The sequence below is a fragment of the Macaca nemestrina genome, chromosome 11 (assembly GCF_043159975.1).
Source record: "Macaca nemestrina isolate mMacNem1 chromosome 11, mMacNem.hap1, whole genome shotgun sequence".
NCBI classification, from domain to species: Eukaryota; Metazoa; Chordata; class Mammalia; order Primates; family Cercopithecidae; genus Macaca; species Macaca nemestrina.
In genome coordinates this window covers 131,555,050-131,574,523 of record NC_092135.1, presented here as the reverse complement: position 1 = coordinate 131,574,523, position 19,474 = coordinate 131,555,050, and the positions used below count along the sequence as shown (strand labels likewise).

Below are 19,474 nucleotides of genomic sequence, written 5' to 3'. Positions count from 1 at the left end.
TTTAGCAAACCCATTCCTCCTCTTCATCTTTAAAACCACAAGGCTGGCCAGTTCTTCCCTGAGGCCTCTCCCTGTTCTAGCCGCTGTGATTCAGTAACAGCCCCGTGGCTGCCCCAGGGCTGACATATCAGCCGGTTTTGCAGGGCTGAGCGTGCAAGGTGCCTGAGAGTGTGACCAGCTCTCGGCAGGAGCAGGACTCTGCAGTATAGGTTTCTTGTGTCCAGAAAAGCATCTTGTGTCCACTATGACAAAGGTGTTCCTGCTGCAAGCGCTTCTTGCATGCTTGAGACAACTTGACTGAAGGGCTGCCAGCAGGGGTGGGCACCAGCCGCACGACAGACCAAATGACCTCTGAGGCCCCTTCCTTAAGGCCAGGAACTCTGGACTAAGGTGTGCTGCCCTCTATTCCCAGCAACCTAGCGATAGCAGTCATTTCACACACAGCCCAAGCCCTGCTGTTCCCGGGGCACCAGCTTACCAGGGCCATCTTCCCAGACAGCAGCAGCTCCGTCTCACTGCGCAGAGCTCTGAAGTTATTCACCATTTCCAGGACAAAGCTGCAGTTCAGCCCCTAGGAGAAACCAAGGCAAACATGCATGGGAAGGGCCAAGGGCTGCAGACGCTGAGGAGAAGCCAAGACTGAAAAGGCCAGAATAGCTACCTCTGTGGTTCTGGGCTTGCCATACACCCGGTCCATCGACTTGGAGCTGGCATTGACGGCGTGGGCCAGTTCCTGCTCCATGTCCCGATGAGACTGAGCTATTTCTCGGATACTAGAGAGGAAGAGAAGCACGGGCAGATGTCAGGCCAAATGGAAGGGCAGCCTTTCACAATACTCATCTGAACACAGCCCAGCTACCACCCGGAGGGCTGATGCGGAGGGCAGGCCCGGCAGGACCACAGGGATCATGGCTCAGCCCAGCGACCGTTCAGTCACAAGCTTGGGCACAGGACGACCAACAGCAAATGGGAGGGCTTACAGGAGTCATCTGATATCAAAATTCAAGATTTTCCAGGGAGAGAAATGTACAAAATGAGGCTTCCAAGCTATAAAACGGTCAGTGGGCAAGCAGCAGTGTGCACAGGCCCACTGCAGAGACTGCTACAATAAGACACAATCCCCAGATGCCCACAGCCTTGCTGGAACCTGTAGCTGGCCGGTCTGTCCCTGGGGACAAAAGGACCCTCATCTGAAGAGGACAATCCTGGTGTAGTGATGGGCTCTGAGCCAGACCCCAGGCAGCAGCCTTTATGGGGAAGACAGTGAAAGCACAAGTCACACCAGGTCTCAGGGAGGCGGAGACGTGGCTCAGGCAGGTGAGATGGGGGGACAGAGATTATAGGAGCAGTGCAAGCAGAGGCAGCGGGGCCAACCTGTCCTGACCCTGTGGAAATAGGCCACTGCCAGCAGCTTCCTGCAGTGCTGTGCAAGTGCACCTTCCAGGCAGGCCACAGGGGCCACCATGGGCTTTGAGGGGACAGGGTAATGGCCTTCCAGGGGAGGCCACCAGAAGCCTACTGCATAGCAAGGAATTAGCTGAACTGAAGTCCTCCAGCCCCATCACTGATCTGGGTGGGGCGGGAGAGAGACGAGGACAGGGGCCGCAGTGGCACCAACTCCTGGGGCAGAGAATGCGGCGCCAGGAAGGACTGCAGCCGGTATGGAAGTGCAGAGCCAGGAACGTCGGCGATGACTGGGACAGCGACCACCTGCTCAACAAGAGCTGGAGGCTGGCACAGATGATCCATCTGCATGCCAGGGCTGGGCAGGCTGCCTGGAAGGGCACACAGCACGCCGGGCACAGAACCGACGGGTGCACCCATCCACAGCCAGGAGAAGAGGGAGTCCGGAGGAAACAAGAAAGGGACACCAGGGCACCAGCCAGCGTGCGGCCACGGGGAGAATGCAGGCAGGAAGGCCCTGTACCGGTGAAGAACCACAGGTGCCAGCTGGAGGGGCTCACAAGCGGCACCCGCACAGGGCAGGCGAGGAGCAGGGACAGCAGACAATGCTGACCACCAGCCACGAGGGACAGGCACAGTGGCTCCAGGGGCATTTCTAGAAGGCAGGTGAGAGGAAATGCCCCTAGCAGTTGTCTTTTTTTTTTTTTTTTAAGTAAACTTGAAAACAAAGAGCAAGCCTGTTCTCAGGGTAAAATGAGGGCAAAGTGAAGGAGGCTGTCAGTGGCTGCCCTTGGGAGTCAGGGCAGGGTTTTTTTGGTTTTTTTTTGAGACGGAGTCTCGCTCTGTCACCCAAGTTGGAGTGCAGTGGCACGATCTCGGCTCACTGCAACCTCCGCGTCTCGGGTTCAACCAATTCTGTTGCTTGAGCCTCCCGAGTAGCTGGGACTACAGGTGCCCGCCACCACGCCTGGCTAATTTTTTTTGTATTTTTAGTAGAGACAGGGTTTCACCATGTTAGCCAGAACGGTCTCGATCTCCTGACCTCGTGATCCGCCCACCTCGGCCTCCCAAAGTGCTGAGATTACAGGTGTGAGCCACCACGCCAGGCTGAGCCAGGGCAGGTTTTAAATGAGTGGCCCTGAAAATCACAGTGGGTTTTAAGATCCAGCCAAGTAAACTCCAGGTGAGTTCTGAAAGACCGTTGGGGAAATGAGCCAGAGCTGAGGGCACACGGAAACGGGCTCGGCCCTCATGGGTAATGCAGACCCCGCAAAAATCAGGAGCAGCAGCTCTACGCCCCAGGGGCCCTGGAGGAGCGCAGTCCTGGGGACCCCGGGGGGGGCTCATGGGCAACGCAGAGGGGCAGGAGCCCACCTGTGAATGAGGACCCCCGCCGCCTGCCCAAACTGGTCCATCTGGGTGGCCTCCTCCTCGGACAGCATCTCCGGGTGCAGGGAACAGGATGGAGGGCGGGGCAGCTCACACTTCTGCTTGTCTTCCCAGGACTTCAGGGTGCTCTCAAATGCCTATGGACCCGAGAGCCCGATTACACCTGCTGCCCTGAAGCATGCGTCTAACCGCCACAGACACTATGGGGACACCAATGAGATCACAACTAGGAAAGGGACAAATGGGATTTTTTTTCTTAAACATTAGGGGAAGGAGATGGTCCTAGAAATTACTGCCCTATTAGTTTAATCGTTGTGTCTTTAAAAAAAAAATCGTAGAACAAAACACAAAAAGCTCCAGCTCTTAACAGTGCACACAAGCGCCTGCAGGTGAGCCCTGGACCCCACCCAGGTACCGCGGGTGGCCGCTCTTACCCTGTCTCTGGTCAGTGTCTGTGCCCGGTTCTTGTGGACAATCCGAATGTACCCTGGCGGCTGGACCCAGGCCTCTCCGTCCACCTGCACAGGCACGCCCTCATCCCCAAGGATGGAGATCTTCACTGTGCGACACTGAGCAGACATCACAGCCATTACTCGTGCTGAGCCAAAACCCCCAGGGGTTTTAAAGTGCTGTCGGCACCACCACGACCTTCCTGCTCCACACACGCGTCCCTGCCTTGCAGGACACCCCACCTCCGCCTCTGGGATGGCACTCCGCCTGCAGCTAGCCTTCTGCTGTTGTGTCACCGAGCCAAGGGTCTGTTCTCCCACTGTCCCGCCCCATCCTGCCCCGTCTCCTCACCGAGCAGTCAGTGCAGGAGACCTTGGTGCTGAGACAACAGGTGTCAGAACCTAGGGGCAGGGGTGTCGTAGCTCCCAGCAGCCACTGGGCCCCTGCCACGTAAAAACACCCCCAGAAAAGAGCAGATGGCATCGCGGATGACGATGAGCCATCCAACATCATCCTATTCCTCCTTTTCAACAACAAACATTGCCAAAGAGTGAAAATTGTGAACTTCAAGCAGCCTACAGCTAAGGGTAGACAGAGTGCTGGAAGAGACCAGACAATCGCAGGCTGGGGTTCAGCCAGTGGGTGGCATCAGCACCCTCCCCCGCCCCAGTGCCTATGCCTGGGCACAGAGTCCTGCCCCATCAGCCCATCACTGCTGTCAGAAATAAGCCATGGGGGCACTCCCAGCCCTTCACCACTGGGCATCAGAACCGTGATCAAGGGCCCCATGGAAATCCCCCCATACCCCACACCAGAGCCATGGGCTCCGTCCCCACCTCCAGCTGCAGCTTTGAAAGTCGCAGACACGGGCAGAGTTCACCCTGGGTGTGCTCTATCTCATTCCACCTCAGAGGGGACAGGCAAGGCTGGGGCTCAAGCGGGATACACATTTTGAAAGAGTTATCTTGGCCGGGCGCAGTGGCTCACGCCTGTAATCCCAACACTTTGGGAGGCCGAGATAGGTGGATCATTTGAGGTCAGGAGTTCGAGACCAGCCTGGCCAACATGGTGAAACCCCGCTTCTACTAAAAATACAAAAATTAGCTGGGAACGGTGGTGGGTGCCTATAGTCCCAGCTACTCCTACTCGGGAGGCTGAGGCAGGAGAATCACTTGAACCAGGGAGATGCAGGTTGCAGTGAGCCGAGAATGCACCACTGCACTCCAGCCAGGGCAACAGAGTGAGACTCTGTCTCAAAAAAAAAAAAAAAAAAAAAAGAAAGAAAGAAAAAAAAGAGTTATCTTGAGAATTTAACTGTCAAGCATAGCACGAGGAAAGGGCTCTGGCCCAGGAAGTGGGGCCACGAGCTGTCCAGAACAGGACATGAGGCAGCCACGTGGCCCTGGAAAGCACCCACCCTCCCAGTCTCCAAGCGCTGCCCGAGAATTTAGCACACTCCCAGCCAGGCACCCCAGGACCATGGCCACTACCTGGGCGATCCGATGATGCTGCAGCCTGATGACTCGAGAGACGGCCATCTGCATGCTGCCGAACACGGCGACCACCTCCAGAATCTTGTCATCGAATGATGGAGCTGTGAAAGTCTGCAAGGGACACGTTAGAGCTGACCACCACTCCACACATCCCCGCATAGGCCATCCCTCCCCTCGCTCCCTCCCTCTAGGGGTCAGCCCCTCCCAGCTGGCGGGAAGTTACCAGGTAACTGCACTCCTGAGGGGCCTCATGTTGCAGGCCCTGAAACCAGCTGCCTGGGTCCAAATCCCAGCTCTAACCCTGGCAAAGTTACCGAATCTCTCTCTCTCCCCCATTTCCTCATATGTAAAATGGGGAAACTAATGGCACGCTCCTCCAGGGCCATCAGTAGGGCCGAGTGAGTTAACACTGCAGAGTGCCAGGACTGGGGACAGCACACACCACGTGTGCAGGAAGCGCTGAATATTTCTATTCGCTAGTACGTACAAAGGAAGGTTTAAACCAGGTTTAAACCTATGAACACCTTCCCACAGTTCTTAACACAAATTCCAAACTTCTTCCCCGGCTCACACGGCCCAATGTGACCCAAGCCCTGCAGACCTCTCCTCTCTCTCCACACTCCTGCTGCCCGCTGCAGTCAGGGCACCTCTCCCACATCCTCCATGTGCCTGCCCTGTCTTGACTCTGAGCCTTCATCTGTGCAATTCTCTCTGCCTGGAAGAGCCTCCCCTTCTCCTCTGCCCACCTAACTTGGCCAACTCCAAGTCATCCTTCAGATCTTGGCCTCCCAGACACCTTCCCTGACCCTCCTTCCACATCATACCCTCTGACCACATCTGCTGACCACAGACCCTCACTGACCACCTTCACTGACACATCTGCTCTGCTCAGCCCTCTAGACGATGAGCTGGGTGGGGGACCCTGTCTATCTTGTTCTCCATGGCAGCCCCACTGCTGGCACAAGGGAAGGGCTGGATCCACCGCAGCCATAGCAGAACACCTCCCTGCTCTCGGATAGCTCTTCCCCACTCAGCTCAGGCCCACCCGCCCACACCCCATACATACATCATCTTCCTTGGTTCCCCCCCAGAAGTTGGTTCCTCCAGCATAGCTGGGAATGTTAAGGACAGCAATTCCCTGAAGACTGGGGAGTGGGATGGGTCGCCCGTCACACTGAGCAGCAAAGACACAGAACAAAAGAAAAGAGAAAGGCATGAGTCAGCTGCTCCTTCTCTACCAGCTTCCCACCGCCAGGGGCTCGGGAGCACAGCGGTGGCCAGGGCATCTCCAGGCAAGTCCCTGTGCATGGAGGAAATGGTCAACAGGAGAAGCGACAGGACTGGCAGTCTGCTGATGGATGGAGGCCGGCCTGCAGGTGACAAGGACCCTCCCACTCACCTCTAGCAAGACCTTTTGTTCCAGGTTCTTGTAGGTTCTGTGCAGCAACTCTTTGGTTCCAAGAACTCCATACCACATCATGTTCTTGGTTCGGCTCCTAGAAACAGAAGCAAAGACTGGGCTTTCTTCGTACAATTAACCAGAGTCATTTCTGTGAAAGCTGGGAATGGCATCTGACCCACAAATCAGCTACATTTAGCAATTATTTACAGCAGTAACAACTGAAGGACACATTTTTGTTTTTGCAGATATGCATAAAGAGATATGTTTACCAATGGGAAATTTTGCTAAATAGTAACATTTTGCCAAGGAAGTAACCATACCCTGAAAGGTAAATAAATAAAGTTAAAACATTATAGAACTCTATAAAAAAAACTTCACATCCTGATTTTTTTTTCTGCCTAAAAAATTATGCTTACCATAGAAAAATTAGAAAATATAGAAAAGCACCAAAGAGAAGGCACTCCTCATAATCCTCCATGCATAATCCAGCACCTCTATGCACCCTCCACGTGTGCTAATGACAAATGCCCAGTGCTGCTGTGGATTTCCTCAGTCTTCTTTGCATATTTATTTCCAGTTGCAGTAACTTGTTTATGGTTTCACCACCTACTTGGTCCACTTTACCCTACGCCAGCAACACTTCCCTCTGTCGCCACACGCTCTCTGCAGACGTGGCCATCCTCAGCCGGCACTGCTCTACCACAGCTTATCAAACCAATCCCCTTGACTACACTCCTTCGCCCCATGCCCAAGCTCTGTAAACGACACACTAGGAGCCCCTTCGTACCTACTTCAACCAACATTTCCAGTGACTTCTGTAGAAATTTCCAATGACATTTGTAGAAGTGGAATTTTTCTCAGGAGAACTTTTCAAAGCTCTCAATACAAACTAAAGAGAGGTTTGACCAGGGTTCCAAGGCTCTAGAAATGTATTATGCGTGCCCCTGTTCCTCAACTACTTATTTCACCCTGCTAAAGTATGCGTATTTTAATACTTTTCCCAGTGATTTTTGGACTAATAGGGATTTTTAAATGATCTGATGTCACCATCCTGTGCTGTACAGGGATATGTCCCTGGGGCCCCTGAGCCATTTTCTCCTGCACGTAACAGCCTCAGGGTTCAAAAGTTCTTTGAGTTCTGATGCTTTTGTTTTCCTAGAAATTTCCAACTACATATAACATGAGCAATGACTAAAGTTGGCCCCTCAGGTGTCACCATGGCTCCCCTCAAGGTGGCAGTGACACCATGAGGAGGATGAGGCCACATGGGACCACGTGGCTTGGTTCATTCAAGCCAATCCTGACTCAGCGGATGAAGAATCCAGCAGGGGTCTCCCAGCTTCTGGGTCAAGGGCTATTCTCTGCACAAACACCGTCAACCCCCACACCCATTTCTCCCTCGCCCTAGTTCTAATCATGTCAAAGCTGAACGGTTTCTCCGGTTATTACTGTGGGGTGGGGTGGGAGACATTTCTCCCTCACTTCTTGTGTTTCACAGACAAGAGGGAATTCTACTTCAGCCCAGGAAGAAAAGCTTGAGAAGAGGGACCCTTCTCATTTTTCTCCATCCTCTCTTCAGATCAAGACCGAGTATCCAGTAATTTTAGGCGAAAAAACTGAGCATCCCCAATGATGTCCCTTGGGGCTCGCACGCCACCGTCTTCCTGCAGAGGTCGGACTCAAGGGCCTCGTGGGCAGGCTCGGGTGTGATGGGGGAGGGCTAGCTGGGGTGCCGATGAACACACAGACCCTCCAACAAACAATGCTGGGCACTTACGCTATCGGTGCAATAACGTCTTGGCACACCTGCCGCTTTTCTGTAGTATCACGGACTCAGGCCTCTCATTAAGAGACGCAGCCATTCCAATGACCACCATCACTGGTTTTCTGATGTTGAATTTCCCTTGACCTGGCCGGCCCGAGAGGTGCTTCCCTTCCATCTCTGAAAGCACCCGTGCTTCTGACAAGGAAATCTGGGCTCTACTTCTGCCCCCAGCCTTAGCATTCTGCACGTTCTTTAACCTGCTGAATCCAGAAATCTGCTACTGTCTGGAAGGAGAAGCCACGCCCCTGAGCCTGTTACCTACCTGCACTTCTCTGGGTGTTCATCGCGCTTGTTATTAAAGTCCAGGGATATCTTTGCATCCAGGCCGATGCCAAAATAGTTGTTCATGACACATTTCTCCGTGTAATACTCTCTGCAAAGGTGAGTTTTAAATCAATTACAACAGCCCTGCTTCCAGCGTGGACATGTTTTCAGTTCAATCCCACATGGCCCAGCAGTTCTGCGCCTGCTGGTCACACGGCAGCTCTGGGCTGAACCTCCAGTGGAGCTGCCGGACTGTTCCCCACAGCAGCTGCCCATCTTACACTCCACCAGCAGCACCAAACCTGAAGATATGTTTACGGCACAGAAACTCACACATTTCAACTCTGGATCTCAAAACATTTCTCAAACATCCCTAGTTACAATCAAAGCTGTCGCCAAATTACAAAGGAAAATGACTTGAAAACATCCATGCCAGCCCCACAGCAACAAGGCTTCCCTTTCCCCATGTGTGACAGACAAGAAGAGACTCATCTCATTCAAGTTTCTTGCCCCCACCCAGCGGGAAGTCCTGCCCCTGCAGCTCCCCCAGCTGCTGGGAAAGCTCAGCCTGGCCTTCACCCTCCCCAGCCCCAGGGTCACACTGGGGCTCCCCCCCAGGGCAGGTGGATGAAGGGAGGAAACCCTGTTCCTCCACCCAGAGGCCACAGCCAGGAGAAGAGGATGTTCTGGAAGTTTCCAAAGAAACTCAGTGGGTGGATGGGCCTGGGAACATTGCTCAGGCCAGAATTCTGACACACTTTCGCTTACTGAGGGAAGTGTAAGCGAAGTGCCGCCAGATCTGAGAGCAACCAGCACGTGTCAGTGTATTTATGATCCATCTAATTCAAGTGCCCGACAGCTGAGCCAGAGCAAAGCTCTGGGACAAAACTGTTTACCAGGCGGAAGACCACGTGCCTGGCCAGCATGTATAGGTCCTGGGAAAAGAGAGAGATCCAACGGAGAGAAACAGGGCAAAGAGATGAGGGAAGGCAGCAGAGAGACTGGGCTCAGGGGCCTGGAGCAGGAGGGGCAGCAGTGGCCGGGGCAGTGGGAGATGATGGGGTGCCGGGGCCTGCTCAGGCCCAGCTGCAATGGGGCCTACACAATACGGCCCAGGCACACACCACGGCAGGAAGGCAGCAAACCACAGCTTTGTCTCCCCAGGTGAAGAGAAGAGATAAGACCACCCAGCTTAGCAACAGAGGTGGAAGTTCCACAGTCTCAGATGAAGTAGACAAAGAAGATATCCAGTTCAGGGGCCCCTAGGGACAGTGCTCACTGTAGGACTGCAGCTCTGGCCTCCCCAAGGAAAACAGCCTCAGGAGGGCTGAGAACTGGAGCCCCAGGCAGCCCCAGGGGAGGAGTAAACCAGGCCAGGAACAGGGACACTTTAGTGTTGCACCAGGCCAGCACCTGGAATCTAAGGGTCCACTTTCCCAAACCCAGAGCCTCTGTGAACCACACATTTCTTCCTGTCACTGCCCCTGACCACTCCAGAAAAATGGCTGGCCATGTTTAACCAACTGCCATCAGCTGCCCAGAACCTGCAATCAGCCAGCAGAAAGATGAGTCTAGAAAAACAGGTTTTCAAAACACCACTTGTCTCCACAATGGTCTCCAATACCTAGGAAGACTCCATTAAACTGTTATACACGTCTCCACTGCCTTACAGGCCAGCAGAGGAAGAAGGCCTTGTCCCCAACGGAGTAGCAGTGTCAGCACGCAGGCACACAAGCAGCCCTTACAAGCCTCAGCACAGGCCGGTGTCTCCCTGGGGTGCTCGGAGACACGAAGGGGGCACACAGAGGACCCTCCAGCCCAGAGTCTATTGTTCTGCGTCACCAACAAGGAGAGCAGGTTTTAGAGGAAAGCAGGGGGAGGGATGGCAAGAGGAAGATGGCAGGCTGTAAGCAGAAGTCAGTGAGGTCCAGCCAAGGTCATGGGAGAGTGAACACGAAGAGCAGCACAAGGGCAGCTCCCGGCAGGAGCAGCTGAGCCTGTGAAAAGCCTCGGAAGGGCACGCAGGCTCAGGGGACATCGAGCAAGCACTGTGGGACCTTGGGAAGGAGGTGGGAGACGTGCGCTCTGCCTCTGCAGATGGGCAGTAGTGGTTTCCAAGTCCACTCCTTAAGTGGAATCTCCACGACTTCTCAGCCTTCCTTATCAGCTACCACCGATTTCTCTAGTTAACCCTGAGATCTGCTTTCTATGCACTAGCAGCCATGTAACAATACGCCCACTTGGTTTATCCCTCATACTCACAGGGTTTCTGGTTCAGAGTTAAAGGGATCAGCATTAATTAACAGGCGACTGATGACTGAGCCACCGGGTAAGGAACCAGACATTCCAGCCCGGACATCTATAAAGGAGATATAAGAAAGAGGTGTGCTGGTCAGGAGCTACAGACTTAAGAGAAGCCCGTGTGTCTGAAGCTGGTGGACCGGTATTCTGCAGAATATTATCATAATTAAATGTTTCTAAAATTATGTATAACCATGTCCAAATTTCACCAATAGTCTTAGGTCAAAAATCACTCGAACAAAAAAACCACACTGGGTGGCAGAAACCAACACCTACAAAACACATTAAAAAACGGCTTCTAAGGCCGGGTGTGGTGGTGTGTGCCTGTAGTCCCAGCTATTTGGGAGGCTGAGTGGGGAAGATCACTTGAGTCCAGGAGGTCAAGATGCAGTGTGCCATGACCACACCACTGCACTCCAGCCTGGGCAATAGAGAGAGAGCCTCTTTTTTTTAAAAAAAAAAAAAAAAAAAAAGGCTTATAGAGTCAGTTTTCATGTTCTCATCAAATGTAAGCCACTCCACCAAAAAGATCTCTGAGAGTTGAGGCTTAAGGCTTTATAAGGTTGCCTTCATCAGAAATGAACATCAAGGAATGCTCCAGGCGGCCAGGACCTCACCCTCCCTGCGCCTCCTGCAATCACGCTAGAAGCATGGGACGGTCTCTCGGGTTCCCTCATCAGGCTGGCCACCTCCCTTTTCCACTCAGAAATCTAATTCCTTTATTCTTCAAAATCTGACTCAAGCATCACCTTCTCAATGACGAGTCTTCCTGGGCTCCTTGGGTGGTTATCTGGGTACTAATTGGCTTTTGTTTTTTTTAAAAAAAAGAAGCACTTTTCACACAGTTGTGTAAATTTTTAAATTCCACCTATCTTTCTCAGGGACCTGTAAACTTTCCAAGGGCAGCAACCCCATCTCTTTCAGTTTGACGGACCCAGCGCCCAGCACAGCGACAGGCCCAGCATTGTGCTAGGGCCCCCACTAGTCCCTCCTGCTGGCCGCCACTCACTTGGGTACAGGATCTTGGTGTTGAGTGCAGGCAGGCCGTCCCGGCTTCCCGGCTGGGGCGGAAGGGAAGCAGAACTGCCCAGGGACAGACTTCCTTTGCTGATCAGCTTTTCACACGGAGATTTCAACACTGTAACAACAGAACAGAAAACCTTACAGCTGTCTGGAATAGAGACTGTGAAATACCTGAGGGGTCCTTAGTGACATGAGCAGGTGCACAGCTGTCTGAAATACAGGCTGTGAAATACTGGGGAGTCCTTAGCAACATGAGCAGGTGGGAGGGCTGAGGAGGGAGGGCTGCAAACCACAGGCAGTTGCGTGAAGTGTGTGGGACAAAGAAGGGGGCGGAGGACCGAGTGGGTGCACATGATGCTTGGGGGGTTGGGCTCATGGAGAGGGTAACAGGCCACAGGTGGCAACGCTGGAGGGAGGAGCCCAGTCAGTTTGGGCTGTGGGAGGCAGAGCGCACACACAGCAGAGCTCTGAGTGGTGGCCATGCAGTGGCCGTGGATCAGTTCTGAGCACAGGCCTCCCAGCAGCCAGAACAGGCTTGGGGTACCCTCCACCAGGGCCTACGCTGTGGACTGTTCCAGAAGGGGCAAGGACAAAGGCGGCCCCCCCTCACCTACCCACCTTCCCTCTGCCAGACACAGCCCCTTCCGAGCAGTTGTGGGGTCCAGGGTGGTTCTGAGGAAGCAGTGAGGGCAGAACGCAAGTGCTCCTCAGGGAGGCGGTCCTCGCCCTGACGGAGGGGGTCTTGTGGGTTCTACTGGTGTCCACCAAGGCAGACCACACACACCTCAAGGGCACGCACAGGAGATGCACAGAAACAGGCCTTGGGCGGTGAATTTTTATGCAACCAAGTGGCCAAAGCAACTACGAGAAAGTGCCCTAAAACCTCCCCTGGCAATCCCACTACGTCTCACCAAAACCAAGCACACCGAGGTACGCAGAGGGAGGTGGAGCCACGGGTACCTTTGCGCTGGCTCCTCCCCTTGGGGACCCCGAAGCTCTCGCTGTGGGGCAGTGGTGGGCACACTCTGTGGTCCATCTTCTCCTCTGACTCAGAGAGGCCCAGGACGAAGCCCTCCTGCTCCTGGGTCTGGGCATTCTGCTCATCGACAGCTGTACAAGGAGAGTGTGTGTGGCTGAGCACGCAGGTGCAAAGCCAAGGGCACTGTCAGGCTGGGTGGAGGTCCCCTCCTCACCCCACGGCCTGATCTTCATCAAACATCCTCTGGCTAAAGGCTTGGACTCTGAACCCCCACCCCCACCCATCTTCCCCCTGGTCCTGGCACTGGGGCAGGGCATCCCTGCTAACAGGCTGGGAGGACTGGAACCCTCGCAGGGGAAGGCAAGGGGTGCAGAGGAGCCTGGCGAAGGCTCGAGGGCTGCAGGCAGAAGGAGCGGCCACATGGACACGCAGGTGTGCGGGTGTGAGACCGTGACCGCAGGTCTCACAGGAGTGAGACGCTTATAGTGAAGTCAATGAGGGCTAGGAAAGAGGTCAACGGGAGGCAGCATGAAGGGGTCTGAGGGTGTGAGAGGAGGGTGGAGGGAGGGCAAGCAAACTGGCTGGGGGCCTGGCGCCTGCACACAGGTGGAGAGGGCCAAGGTGGACGTTTTCTCGACGAGCACCCTTCCGTCATCACCGTGTTCAGGGGACGCTGGGCATGCCCAGTGCTGGGGAAAGCCCCCTCCTCCTCAAAAGATAGTCACCTTTTTCTGTGTGTTCTATGATCTGACGAATCGCTTTCTTCAGGCTGTTGGCTCTCAGCATGAGCTGTTCTCGAGGCCGGAATATCTGCGGCCGGGCCGGGCAGGCTGATGCCACCAAGCGGTCCCCAGTGGAGCCACAGACGCTGCCCGACCCATCTCCATCTTCAGCCTCCTCAGCAATGGTCGGGGGTGGGTTGGGCAGAGAGGACGAGGCCTGGGACTCATCGTCCAAGGTCTTGAGAAGGGAATCCAGCTTCTCTTTCAGGACAGAGCACTGAACAAGGAAAGGAAATGGCACACAGAGCTGAGGCAGGAGAACAGGGTCTGGAGGCAGGGAACCTCAGGCCATTTCACCCACACTTCCTAGAACTCAATCAAAAGGAAAATCCTAACTCTCCACGCCTCAGTAACAAAAGGACCAGAGGCTACTCCCTTTGCAAATCCCCACCTTTTCTGCCCAGGCAGGTGGAAAATAGGAGAAACTGGCTGTCTGCAACCAACCAGACTGACTCCGGGCTGAGTCTTAGTCTGCACAGAAGTGTAACTTTGTAATTTCTGTAGCCTCTGATTGGTTGTAAAAAGCAATCAGATGTTTGCACAGGAGTGTGACCTTTGTAACCACTTCAGCCTCTGGTTAGCTGCTTTCTGCCACCAATCAGACTGACTGCGGACTACCACTTCATTTACATGAGGTGAGCATGAAGTGGCCAATGGGAAACTTCTAAGAGGTATTTGGACCCAAGAAGATTCTGCATCTGGGCCCTTGAGCCAATGCTCGGGCAGCTCCCACACTGGAGTGTACTTTCACTTTCAATAAATCCCTGCTTTCGTTCTTCGTTGCTTCATTCTTTTCTTCCTTTACTGTGCGTATTGCCTAATTCTTTGTTCAAAACGCCAAGAACCTGGACAACCTGCAGTCACGGCCCTCTACTGGTGTCAGAGGAAGCTTCTCGCTGCCTCAATGGCCCTCCCACCCAGGGCACGGGAACAGACCTTCTTGGCCATGACCTCTGACTCCTCCGAGCTCTCGGTCGTCTTCTCATAGGCCTTCCCCACCCGGGCCACGAAGTCCTTCACCGTCTCACAGAGCACTCTGTGGGGAGAGAAACAGAAAGACCCTTCTAGAGAGGCAGCTCCAGGCTGGGGGGCCAGGGCACCATGCCTTCCCCAGGGCCACCAGGCACTCACTTGGCCGAGGAGATGACCACCGAGTGCTGGTCCGAGGTAAGGATTTTAGAAAGGTGGGCTGCAACCGAGTCTTCATAGAAGAGAATTTGCTGTACCTGCAATCACCCCAAATGGCCAGGACTGTTGGTCTCTGTGACAGCAAGCTCTGTGACAGTCCCAGTGACTCTGTCACCTACTTCCTTGCCAGCACAGGCTGGGAAAGATGAGTCTCTCCTAACAGACACTGTCTGACCCAGCCAAGCCTCGACTCACTTCAAACGCTAATCTGAGACTCACCTAGTGCTAGGTGAAAGATTTTAAAAGCTTCGTCAAGCTGCAGACAAACTACAAATGAATCTCCTTCAGTCTGCGATCCCAGCACGGCCTGTGCTAGGGGCTGTTCTGACCCCTACTCATCCTGACAGCAGTGTGCTCATGGGTCAGCTCCAGGTTTGGGTCCGTTCGCAGCAGAGGCTGTTTCTACCTGGCTGTGAGCCCCATCCGAACACACTCTTCCCCCTACCATCTGCTCTGCCTGTCAGAAGAGCAGCCCTATCCCTGTGGGATCCCTGCTGTCTTTAGGACCCAGCCCCAGGGTCAGCAAACTTCACTACTGGCCAGACAGCGAATATTCTGGGCTTCCCACACACACTCTTCCTCTCAAAATTTAAAAAAAAAAAAGGAAAAAATAAAAATGTACAAACCATTATTGGCTTGCAAGGCCGTGGGCCCAGGCACATCTGGCCTACAGGCCTTGTTTGCAGACCGTTGTCCTAGCCTCTGACAAAAGCTCACCTCTCTGTACTGCCCCACCCAGCACTGCACCAGCGCAAAATATAAAGTAAAGAAGACAAAGTCTATTCTCTGAGGGAACCTGTGGGGGCGTAAAACACAACAGTAACAGTCACCAAATGAAAAGAACTACCAGCTGGACTAGAGGAGGCTGAGCGAAGGGCAGCTGCGGACGCCACAGAGAGGTGTGACGGGGCAGGAGCCGGGGGCTGGGGGAGAGCCACGGCACAGCTGGCTAGAGCGTTCCAGGCCTGTGGGCACCGTGGCAGGGGAGGGAACAGGCGCACACCGTTTGGGGCTCACTGAGCAGTTGAGGAGATGCATGGACAGGGTGGGAAGGCCATTAGGAGGACCACCCCCGCCCCCGGCCCGGCAGGGCCTTTGACAACCGCAGGAAGCCCCTAGAGGGTCACAAAGCCCAAAAGGCCCCTGCCGAGGGAAGTGAGAATCCCCTCAGCCATGGGTTCACCCTGCGCCTCCGCAGGCCTGACTATGACACCCCATCACCAAAGGGGAGGCGTCTCTGCAAGGGAGGTGATGCAAAGCGCTGAGAGGACAGTTCAGATCACAACAGCATGCGAGCAGGATGTGAACAGGCCAGCAATACCTCGGAATCCTCGCTGAAGTCTTCGGTGACGGTGGAGGAGGAGGCCTGTCGGGGGAGCTTGGCCTCGTATGCCATGACGCTCCACCTGCACATACAAGGTCAGCTGCACAGGCGGCAAGACGTGCAGGCCCCCAAGGGTGAACCCTGTGCCCTCCGCTTTCACAGCTGGCAACCTTGATCTTTACACAGTTTCTGACTTCATTTTTAGGCCCTTGGTCTTGACTCTGTCCCATAACTTGGCTGAGAACAAATGTCTGCACTCCACAACTAACGGCAGTACAGCTCCATGAAAGAGAGGAAGGTCTCCCATAAATGGCTGCCTTGAGATAAGACGCTGCTTCTGGGAGAAATGGATTTACCCTCCTCAAGAGAGCTGCAAATGGCTCAGCCAGCTGGCCCAGTGAGATGAGCATTTCACAGGCCCCAAGGCACACAGAGGAGGCCTGAAAAGGTGGGGGCACTGCAACACCACACCTGTGCTCAGAACTCCAGGCTTCTGGGAGCAACTAGGAAGGCTAGGAGGCATCTCATCAGCGCCCCATGTGCCACAGGTCAGCGAGTGCCAAGTGTGTCACTTGGAACAACAGTACCTCACTCAGGGAAGGTATCACAGTGGCTTTAGGCACTAGAGGATAATTTCCCAAAACTTCTTCTGGGAACAGACTATGGCAAGACGAAACTGTTCAAATAAGTACAAGGAGCACTTTTCCGACGGGTATGAGATCCGGGCTGAAGCAGCCAAAGACGGCACAGCCGTCTTCTCCACGGCCCTGACACGCTCAGGCTTGACCTCCTGGGGAGACCAGATCATTCTAGGGCATGGCTGGTTCTTAACCTGTTTTGTTTTTATCCTTGTCATAATCTGACCAAATATCAAAGACCATCAGAATATAAGCATATATTCTGGGTCAAATCTTTACAAATAATTTCAGAGGGCCCATGTTTTCCACAGACCCCAGGTTAAGAACACCCGGTCGAGAGGACCCGTCTCTCCAAGTCTCCTCATACGGCACTGCAGCATATCCCCACTCACCTGTCCAGCATCTTGGTGCTGGCTCTCTCCAACTTCTCCAAGATCTGGGGGAGCTGGGTGTCATCATCGCAGGCTGAGCCCCAGCCCAGCACTCGGGCCAAGTCGTTCCCTGTGCCGAGCGGCAGCACTCCCAGCTGACACTAAGGAAACACGGGGGAAGATGTGCAGGCAAACACCTAGGGGCAGGGACCACCTCCCAGCCCGCAGCCCTCCTTGTCACCCACCATGAGGGTTACATCAGCAATGTGGGGATGTGACCTAAAACCATGCAGCTTGCACATTATAGGCAGAGCCCACTGGAGGGGACAGATGACATTTTCCTTGGCAATGAGACAGAAACATGACTGCCCTTGAGATAAGATGCTGTTTCTGGGAGAAACGGATGAGCCACAGGTCCATCTCTCAGCTGTCGTCACATCTTGATGGTCAGCCCCTCACACCCTCTCTGATCTGTCTCCCAAATCCCCCGGCTTCCCATTTTCACCACTATGACCACAGCCCCAAGGAATCACTCTGACGCCTTGCCACCCACCCCTCCATCCACTACAGCGTCTCACTCACTAATGCCAAATTCTTCTTCCAAAAACATCACGAGTGTCACTTCTCTCCTCTAAATCCTATCAAAAAAAGGCGCCAGGAGCCTTCTCAGTCTGGACGCCACCCTGAAGCCTTGCCAGAGCTCAGCCTCTGCCCACTTGCCTGCTGTTCATGAAGAGACCTCATCCATTGCTCAGGCCTCACCCTCTACCTGGATTCCCATCCCAGAGCTCCAGTGAGATCCCACTACACCCTTCATTGCTTAGGAGGCCTCTTGAAACGCCCACTGCCCAGAGTTCACCAGCCTCTGACTCTGACAATGCAGTGACCCAGGGCCATGCATTGTGCATGACAATGCAGTGACCACAATGCATTGCAGGGCCACACTGTGGTGCAGTGTGTGGTGAGGCGTTACTGTCCTTGAGGCAGGAATCCTGCCACGCTCCAGCCTACAGCACCGTACAGCCCTCTGCTCACCAGGTGCAAGTGACCATGCTTGAGGCCCTGCTGCCTGTGCGGACAGCAAACACCAGGGGAGGTCCTGCCTCACCAAGGGGACATCTGGCAGTGGGGAGGCAGGAGCAAGCAGGCCAGGACACCGGAGCCAACATACTAGATGGAGAGAACCCAGCGCTGAAGAGTGCCCAGAGGGGCTGAGGACTCTGCGAGGGCTTCCTGGAGCCTTAAAGGAAAAGGAGAGCAGCGCACAGCAGGCATAGACGGTGCTCCAGGCAGGGAGGCACCACACTGGGAGGGCAAGGCAGAGCTCAGTGAAGAGGAGGACAGTGAGGAAACAGAAGGCAGACAGGCAGAGGAACAAGCAGGAGGCAAAGCTGGGACTCCGGCAAACGCTTAAAGGTCTGGACTTTTCCCAGAAGCATCGTGCTTGGGGGATGCACAGGCAGAAGTGCCCCGGGAAAGGTTGCCTGGGTGAGCTGCAGATGGACAGAGGCCAGGGTACTGTGGATGGCAGGACTGAGGCCACAATTAGTGAGAAACAGGCAGGAGGAAGAGATGGAGGAACCAAGAACAACTGTCCAATTTCCTGGCTCAGACATCTAGATGGATGTTTTCAGACTCGAAGGAAAGGAATGCGGGGCACGGGCTGAACATGGTGTAGTGTTGGAAACTCGCAGCACTAGGAGACATCCAGACAGGCCCAAGGCCCAAGGCATCCAGAGATGCCCCCAGGACAGAGATGACAGCAGAAGCCCTGCAAGTCGCTGAGCGTTCCAAAAGTGAAGGAGGAGAGGCTCCAGCAAGGCTCTGCGGACACAGCCTTAAGGTAAGGGTAAGGACGGAGAGGCCACCATGGAGCAGCAGCAGCCAGGAAGACCAGGAAGACAAGAAACCCCAAGGCAGCAGGGGCCCAGCGAGGGCATGGCCGCCGCAACCAGCGCCAAAGAGAAGCAGGGGAGAGAAATGTGTGCTGACCTTGGCTGAACGTATGAAAATCAGCCACAAGGTTCCACTGTCTTCCTAGTGACAGTGAACTTGCAAATAATACACAAAATCAAAAATTAGAGTAGTCTATGCTAATCCACCACCAGGCGGCACCACTTCTCCTCCTGAGCCGCTGGCCTCCTGGCCCAGGCTGTCAAAGTCCACCCACCTGGGAATACTACCAAGTGAGCAGGGCTGGGTAGGGACTGCAGAATCACTGAAAAATACATCCACGTCACACGGAAGACTGAATTTTTTAAAAATGGGGCCATAATAAACATAAGAAAATACAGACGCAAATCTTCCTAATCTTGGGGTGTAGACAGCTGCAAATATGACAGACGTTGACTAAAATCATGAAAGAAAAGACCACCCCCCAAAAAGGATGTTGAACTGACAAATGACAAACTGGGAAAAAAATATCTGCAGTGATAGATAAGAAGTTAATATAATAATAATCCCCACACATCCATTTTTAAAGGAAAAAAAGGTGAATATTCAAAGAGAAAATGAGGCAAAAAAACATGAACAGGTTGATTTATTTAAAACTTCATAACCAACTGAGGAGGCGTTCAACTTCACCAGGAATTAAGTAAAGATCAGACATTTTTTGGCCTACTTAGCTGGACAAAAACTAAAG

The 19,474-nt window shown here is 53.9% G+C and overlaps 1 protein-coding gene across 5 annotated transcripts in view; it reads right to left on the bottom strand.

Annotated features, from left to right (window-relative positions):
* LOC105473893 (diacylglycerol kinase delta) overlaps positions 1–19,474 on the bottom strand; it is a 120,456-nt gene that overhangs the window by 12,002 nt on the left and 88,980 nt on the right. For all 5 annotated transcript variants that reach the window (XM_011728077.2, XM_071073579.1, XM_071073581.1 and 2 more), the window contains 16 exons: positions 16,855–16,994; positions 15,822–15,906; positions 14,444–14,538; positions 14,249–14,348; positions 13,256–13,529; positions 12,512–12,661; positions 11,538–11,666; positions 10,490–10,586; positions 8,226–8,336; positions 6,136–6,232; positions 5,803–5,910; positions 4,734–4,847; positions 3,228–3,362; positions 2,779–2,930; positions 662–773; positions 479–571 (listed from right to left, as the gene is read on the bottom strand). In XM_011728077.2, coding sequence (XP_011726379.2) covers positions 479–571; positions 662–773; positions 2,779–2,930; positions 3,228–3,362; positions 4,734–4,847; positions 5,803–5,910; positions 6,136–6,232; positions 8,226–8,336; positions 10,490–10,586; positions 11,538–11,666; positions 12,512–12,661; positions 13,256–13,529; positions 14,249–14,348; positions 14,444–14,538; positions 15,822–15,906; positions 16,855–16,994 — 1,992 coding nt within the window. The remainder of the gene's footprint in view (positions 1–478; positions 572–661; positions 774–2,778; positions 2,931–3,227; positions 3,363–4,733; positions 4,848–5,802; positions 5,911–6,135; positions 6,233–8,225; positions 8,337–10,489; positions 10,587–11,537; positions 11,667–12,511; positions 12,662–13,255; positions 13,530–14,248; positions 14,349–14,443; positions 14,539–15,821; positions 15,907–16,854; positions 16,995–19,474) is intronic.